At 39.9% G+C, this 7,907-nt stretch overlaps 1 protein-coding gene across 10 annotated transcripts in view; it reads right to left on the bottom strand.

Annotated features, from left to right (window-relative positions):
- The window catches only part of TNRC6A (trinucleotide repeat containing adaptor 6A), a 97,029-nt gene that overhangs the window by 4,513 nt on the left and 84,609 nt on the right, over positions 1 to 7,907 (bottom strand). For 9 of the 10 annotated variants that reach the window (XM_075165608.1, XM_075165600.1, XM_075165601.1 and 6 more), the window contains 8 exons: positions 7,318 to 7,455; positions 6,955 to 7,083; positions 6,769 to 6,846; positions 6,293 to 6,503; positions 2,862 to 2,993; positions 1,146 to 1,304; positions 617 to 757; positions 1 to 93 (listed from right to left, as the gene is read on the bottom strand). The exon at positions 1 to 93 is cut by the window's left edge and continues 15 nt beyond it. In XM_075165608.1, coding sequence (XP_075021709.1) covers positions 1 to 93; positions 617 to 757; positions 1,146 to 1,304; positions 2,862 to 2,993; positions 6,293 to 6,503; positions 6,769 to 6,846; positions 6,955 to 7,083; positions 7,318 to 7,455 — 1,081 coding nt within the window. The remainder of the gene's footprint in view (positions 94 to 616; positions 758 to 1,145; positions 1,305 to 2,861; positions 2,994 to 6,292; positions 6,504 to 6,768; positions 6,847 to 6,954; positions 7,084 to 7,317; positions 7,456 to 7,907) is intronic. The other variant, XM_075165604.1, reaches the window with a different exon arrangement.

Raw genomic sequence — 7,907 nt, 5'->3', positions numbered from 1 at the left:
CTGTACTGCTGAGGGAAACATTGTAGTTGGAGGCACGAATGGATGACCAGGCACTAGTTGAAGGCAGCGTGGTGTTCAAAGATGAGGATGACCCTATAAAGACAGAAGTCAGTCACAGCACAGTGCACCACAAATGCAATAAAATTAAAAGGCATGACTCGTAGTCCAGACTGAACACGTCTGCACAGTCAGACGAGGGATCTCCTCCACTCTTCTCAGTCCTCAGCCTTGATCCAAAGGCATGTGGTGGCAAGCACGCTCAACAGCGGGAAGCACCCTGCACTCACTGCAAGCAAAGCTAGTTACATTACTGCCATGGCTAGACTGCCAAGTTTTGGTTGCCTACTTTCAAACACACTGCCTCTCTGTGCACAGAATTACATCAGAATGCAGATCAGCAGCGTTTGCTCACTCTACCCGCATTCTTGGAATATCTGTTGCACTGCATCAAGTAGCAGTGCTTGAGCCAAAGATGAGCTTTTCAGCCGTGAAATCCACAGTACAAAAGATAAACAAGGAGACGAGCAAGTAGCAAGCACATCTCCAAGTAAACAGTCTCTCTATGTGACTGAAGGAAGATTAGTACACAATTAGAAAATGTAGCATCTGAACATACCACTGTTCCTGTCCCTGAGGTGGTCAACTTCCCGCACAGTATTAATTGAAAGATTGTTTATGACACTGCCAGGAGTGACGTAAGGGTCAGTTTCAGGGTCGATGTTTGGATAACCTTTCCATGGCTCACCAGGACGAAACTCTAGGAATAGAGATTCAGAAAATAAGCTTGTTTTGATTTTTTTTTTTTTTGAACAGGAAACAGCTGTCTAAACAATACATCTCTTAATGACTAAAAATCCAAAACCTTTTAAGCATTTAATTGACTTAATTTAGTCTTCTTTTCACTTTATTCACTTCATTTCTAGTTTTTCTGGTCACGTCTTGCCAGGGTAAAATCTCAAAGCAGCGAGATATACTTCTCTTTGTACAATAAAACTACTGCTCTCAATTTCGATCTACTAAAAACGCACCCTTAATGCTTTTCTGTAGGCTGTTTCCCTGCCCCCCCCACATGTAATGACCAAGGAACACAGAAGAAACACAGCTAAGCAGTAAGAACCACGCAAAGAGTAAGCACTGGCGCGTACCTGGTGGCCAGTTAACACTGCTAGAGCCATTAGGCGATTTGGCACGGGGCCAGCCATCCCCAATAGATCCAGGAGGACTGGCTGGTGAATTACTGCTGTTCATAAAGTCATATGGAACAAATGGAGACTCTTCCAGCCTAAAACCACTTGAAATAGCACCTAATTAAAAGAAAAAAGTCATCAAATATTTTTCTATTTTTCTATCTATCTAGCCAATTTTTCTATTTTTTTTATATACCTACATATATATAAAAACATGCCCATGTAAAGCATTCATGAAATACATAGCAGCATACTGTCCTCTTACGATGTCAAGTTACATAGGAAGTCATACAGGATTATATACTCTACAACAAAATGTCTCTGCATAATTCAGGAGAAAACCATAAGAATAATCTCCCATGAAATCATCTCATTAAAATAGTATACTTATTAAATTTAAGTAAAATATTAATTCAAGAGCATAAGAACATTCTGAGAGACCCCAACTGGATAACAGGGTAGTATTACTGACTAATATATTCCGTGATGGGAGGGCTCTTGGAATAAACATCTACAAAATCTGAAGGATCTTTAGCTACTGCACAGCTCTGTAAATTCTACTCATGTTCCGGGGGTGGGGGGATCACTGGAGGAAGAGCAAGGAATGAAAGCACTGTACACAATTATTTGATTCTGTGCAAGTCCTGTAAGGAGAAGTTCAAAAGTTATTACACAGCAAAGCCAAAGATATTCTACAGTTCTGAGGGAATAAATGGCTTTTACTAGTGAGTCAATGCAATATGGAGTTCAAATAATCAAATTCCTACTACCACTCCTCAGAAAACATTACCTACAGCTGAAGTAACACCAACATTTCTGAATTCTGTTCATCTGTAACAATCAGATGAAGTTCAGAAGTGCAGTAGCAGGGTATCTCCACTAGATGCTTACGGCAGCAAGTCATTTCATAGTAGTAAAACAGCTGACAAATCTAAAAATATCCAAACAATCTGAAGACCGAACAGTAATAGGAGACTGGAGACATTTTATCACTATCTTTAGACACAGAACCTTCATGCATAGACTCAAATTTTAACTGGATGAGATTTCAAGCAACTGAAACAGTTGTAATGTCATATGAATCCTGATTACTGAAATGAAATATGAAGCAACCAAGTCCGCCTCCTCTAAAACCAAGTACAGCAATGGTACTAGCCTATCCCTTCTAAGCTCTCCCCATTTTTAGAATGCAAACGTATACATTCATAACCAAAACCTGTAAGTAAAAATGTCAGACATGACCAGAATGCGTGCATACAGCGTTAAATCCCCATAAATCACCTTAAGGCCAGCGGGGGGGGGGGGGAAGAAGAAAGCTAGAAAATCAAAAGCTTCTGGTTTAAACATATATGAAGCATTCCAATCCAGATTAAGATAAAACTAGTAGCAATAGTCACACTTAAAGTCTGGTTAAAAAAGGAATTCTGCACAACATTTCTACTAAATCTCATCACAAGATCACTTCTGTAAGTAAAAACATTCAAGAAAGCATTGGGCTGCTGTACAAGACAAGCAGCAAGTTTGGCACAGACAACACAATACAAATTCTGACAGCTACAAGCAACACAGTAGTTACAACTACAGGCCTAAATATAGCGAACCTGCATTTTATACACAGAACGTGAAAATCTGATGTGTAATGTCAAATGCTACTTAGTGACACTTTTAACATACCATGTTTGCTGGAGTTTTGCTCTAACGATGTGTTCACAGAAATGCTGTCTACTGTAGTCCATTTCCTCAATCGAGATTGTGGCTCTTTAATACTGTTCATATCCATGTTTACATTCAAGTTTGAGTTCATTCCTAAAAACATATATAGCTTATGAAATACAGACCAAATATTTTTCTTCTGCTAATTGCCACTATTGTCCTAATAAACATTTAACAGCATATTACTATGGTTATTTCATGCTTCCAAGTCTCTGTTTTTGAGAAACATTCTAGCATTTAATAGAGTGAACCTACTACAGACAGAAGCTATGCTAAGCAATGCAAAGCACTCTGAAGTTCTCAGCTGATGTTTTCATGCAAAAATGGAAGTGGAAGAAGCCATTGAGGAAGTTAAGAGAAACTAAAATAGAAATGCCACATTTTTTAGATGTTTACACCACCAGTCTAGCACCAGCATAACAACTGATCTTATCTGTACAAAGTAGAAGAGGAGCTGTACTTTGAAGAGCTACGCTCAGTTATAAAAGATACTTTTCTCAGCAGGAGGGTGTGTCTGTACTCATTCCTATTCAGCAAAAGTTATGTACAGTTACAACCTCATTCCCATTCTTATTTGGGCTGTTCAACAGGACACCTCGCCAGCTTGTGAACCACACTAGCACGGATGGAACTGCACAAGTCATACTACTCCCCTCCTCTATTTATCCTGTTCACACTGAACACTTAAAACTACAGCAAAAGAAAACAAACAAAACTTGTCTTCTCCTGTTCTAAGCTGTTGTCTGTATTTCAAAATGTGTATCTGCCAGAGAATCAACACAATGCCAACCCAAATGCCAGTCCAAATACCTGTGAGGACCAGCTACTCTGGGCTTGAACAATGTGCCCACGCTTTTCACTCTGGCATGCCTGCTCTCTTTCCAGGTCTGTAGGAATCCTTCATTCACAACCATACCTGGTTACATTTCCAGCCCTTCAGATCCATTTACTTCATTTCTGAAAATAAACCACTACAACATTTTAACTTAGGGCCAGAGACACATAGGGAACTTCTCAAATCTCTACTAGAAACACCTTCATTCAGCACTGGAAACTAATGCTTAATTTTGTTCCCTAGTCAATATTCACTGCCATATAGAAGCTGGTTTGTTTTTGTTTGGTTGGGTTTTTTGTTTGTTTTTCTTAAAGGCATGAGCAGATGTTGATGCCAGAAAAGCAGCCTCTTGAAAAGCCTCAGAGAAAGTGCCTTGTAACAGGACAGCTGAGTTTTAAGAAATACAGTAACTATCAACAGCTGAAACAGAAAAAAGGAAAAGCCCAATCAATCCAGTTTCTGACACCTCTCCCTCTGGCATTTTGCTGTTGTCAGAGCAATAACCTGTGCACAACAATAACCTTTCTTCTAACTCTGAAGAAGGTTGCAGAAGACAGACCTCTAAAAAAAGGGTTCAAAAGATCACAAGCTGATAAGGCTAATGCCAGCCCCTTGGCAGGCACGGATCCATGTCCACCACTCCGTATTTGAAACCTGTGGACTGAGGGATGAACATCAGTCCCTGGCCATAACCTAGAATGTAAACAGTCTTCCCAGAAGTAATTTTTCATATCCAATTGTGGAAGATTTCATATTGTTCAGCTATACTCACTATTTGGCAGAAAAAGGTATTTTTAATATTAGAAATACTTAATTCTATAAATGAATCAGGATGTGACTGCAGCACTGATCAACTAGAGAGAAGGACACCCCCGATCCGCCCCCAATCTCTGCTTTTGACGAACATACATCTAGTGAATCTCGACAAATCCAGTTCCTCAGAACGTAAACAAGACCTCCCTGCTTTCGTTGCTAGGTCTCCTGATGCTAGTATTAGAATGTGGAGAAAAGAACATACCTGCAAGATTTTCCAGAAGACAACTCGGCAAGTTCAGCTTCCTTCTCGCATGACTATACTACTATACTTTGTGCACTTGGAGGATGCTACCAATACTCCTCTTGACTCAGTTTTTCACTAAAGGGTGAAGAAATTCCAGCAACTTACTATTTCTACCCTTAAGCTTTTATTTGTGGATTGAGTGTGGCTCCACTAGCTTATATCGCTATACAGTACTACTCCAAAGGCATCCCAAAGAATTCTTACGTATACTGCAGCAGATTCCTGAGGGATCTCAAAGCAATCTTACATATACTGCAGGTTCCTGAAATGTGGCAATGATTAAGGTGAGAAAGCTGCTGTTTAACAATAGTATACAACAATTCAACTCAAGAAATGAAACAGCAAGGAACCTAACATAGGAAGGATGCAATTACTCAGCATGAAATTTGGCAAGAAAGTTAAATATTCCTTTCATTAGGCCTAACACAGTGTCTCTAATAGCTAAACAAACTTAATTTTTATGCCTTGCCCTTCAAATCAAAGCAGTAGTTAGATCTTGATGCCAATCATCAGCAGCAACTATTAAGCAGCAGGCTGGACTTAAGACTGGCCACAAGCAAAATTCCAGTGTGCCACATGCAGTGCAACAGCATGGCCTGCACCGACCCACTGGCTCCATAACACTCCACCTATAAGCACAAGGATTTCAGCAGCAGTCTCTATAAAACAAACTTTTCTACAAAGGGCAATGAGAATGCAAAGGAAATCAGCCCAACAGAAACGACCTAATTAGAATAATGTAGAAGAAAAGCAAACTGAAGAGGAGGAAAAAAATAGGGATAAGGAACAAGAGGTAAATGGTATACAGTTGTAGTAAGTATACGATAGCATTAAAAAGGGACCTAAAGTAAGGAGAAAATATACAAGCCTGGAATTTCTGAAGTAGAAATTGGACAGAAGCCTGGAAATGTAGGGAGAAAGAAACAGGAAATATTTGTATTTATAAATGTTCAGACATTTTGCCTGAAATGAGACAACTATTCTTTAAAAATGCAGAGCTAAAAGCTTTCTTTCCTGGACAAAACCTCTAAAAGGGAAATTAATATTTTGTTCTACCTATGCAATTCCAGATTCATTGAAAATGTTTTTGAAATCCAAAGAAATGAGACCACATCAATGGATTCTTTGTATGGATTCTACTTCCAAAAGTCTTTTAGCTCCAGGAATCATAACTGCAAAAGGACTTTGTATCATCCTCCGGACCCAGAGGATAAAAAAGAACCAAAAGGAGACAGACATTCTTTAAGAATGTAAAGCATTTTGCACTGAAATACAGACAGTCAACTTCTGGGCACGAGTGCACTTGTGAAAAAAGTGCATTGGTGAACAAAGATAACCGGATAAGCCCCACAAAGAATTACTTCTTCCATTAAAATCGTAAGTGTTAACAGGATTACAATCACTATTGTTTTCAGAGGAGGCAGGCAACGTGAAAAGAAAGGCTGTGTGTCACATAAGGATGAATTGACTGTATGAAATTAGCATGGAGAAACCCACCTATAGGGAAGCTGCTGAATGCATTTATTGGTGATGGCCCTTTTTGTAGCTCAGGAGTAGCATGGGGTATGACATTCTCAAGGAAAGATTTCATGGTGGGTTGATGGAGTGACTGCTGTTGAGAGGGTGGAGTTTGCTGCTTCATTAACAGGTTTGGATCAAGCTGACGGGACTGTTGCATCATCTGTTGCTGCATACTAAGAGATCGACCCTTAAAAAAACAGAGCAGTTACAATATAAATAGGCAAAAGCTTTTCCACATTTAAAGACAGACAATGAAATGCATCTTTGTGCTCCGTGCATCTCGGCACAGCAAAACCCCAGCATTAAGCTAAGTCACTCCTTTAAAGCTTGTCCTTTAAAATCCCATTCACTCTTGCACACTTTAATATAATTTGTAACAAGAAATGCAGCTCAAGATGAAAAACAGTTTTTAAAGATAGTTTGAAAAGTTAATAATAAACGTATTTATTTACCTGCTGCTCCTGCTGTTGACGACCACCAGAAGGCATGCTTCTTTGATTCTGCGCTTTTTGCTGCTGAGCCAACAACCGCTAGGAGACAGTGTTTTGTGGTGTTTTTTTAAGAACAGTTTATAGCTGACGTAAGTCTCTACTTAGACTTTCAAACAAAACACAGAGTGACTAGCTTTGTTAGCTTACCTGTAACTGGGAGATCTGAGAAAGCTGGTTTAACTGGGACAGTTGATTCAACATGGCTACCTGTTGTGGGCCAAAAAGTGGGCTCAGGCCACCGTTGTTTGGTGCATACTTCAGTAATGATACCGGAACCTGCAAAACAGACCAGTATGAAGAGTGACTGACAGTAATTTGCAGTTAGTTACACTAGCTGTAGAATATTACAACCTCTGGTCAACAGTTGCCTAGTTTCTGAAACACTCTTCAAGCCAAATATGTTTTCAAATATTTACAGAATAAGTATCAGCAACACCAATAAACAAAAAACAATTTTCTAAAGCAGCACTTTGGTAGTTTATACACAGAACGTTTTATGCACTCAATTACCTGAGGGGACAGTAATGGAGGAGGCACTTGAGCACGTGGATTAGGCTGAGATGAATTAAGAGGTTGTGCTGGAGGCTGCTGCATGCTCCTGGGCTGTGCTGCTATATTACCAACACCAAACATACTGGGATTGCCATTCTGGGGAAAGGATGGACAGTTAGTGACAATAAACCTCTTCTGCTGCTTCTCCCACCCCTATGCATTTGAATTAGAAGTTAAACACATATCAATCACATAGGCAGCTAGTATGTTATATCAAAAGGTATTAAATGCTGTCAAGTAACATGCCAAGGATATGCACACAGCCTTACCTGTCTAACAGAATTCAAGTTTTGCATACCCAGCCCTGCTAGGGAGCCAAGGGCTTGGTTAGGTAGTGCATTATTTGAAGGGGGAAGCTTCATGTTTTGATTGGACATAAACTGCATGTTTTGGGACTCGTCTGCTACAATGCCATCCTGATTGGACAGACAAACCGATGCGCAACAACCAGCCAGCAAGCAAGCAGAAGGGAGAAACCATTGCCAGGAACAGAAGGGAAGAGTCACATGACAGTCCAGCACCAGCAGGAAATAGGCAGAAAACAAAAG

The sequence above is a fragment of the Calonectris borealis genome, chromosome 16 (assembly GCF_964195595.1).
Source record: "Calonectris borealis chromosome 16, bCalBor7.hap1.2, whole genome shotgun sequence".
Taxonomy (NCBI): Eukaryota; Metazoa; Chordata; class Aves; order Procellariiformes; family Procellariidae; genus Calonectris; species Calonectris borealis.
This window is presented reverse-complemented; position numbering and strand designations above follow the sequence as displayed.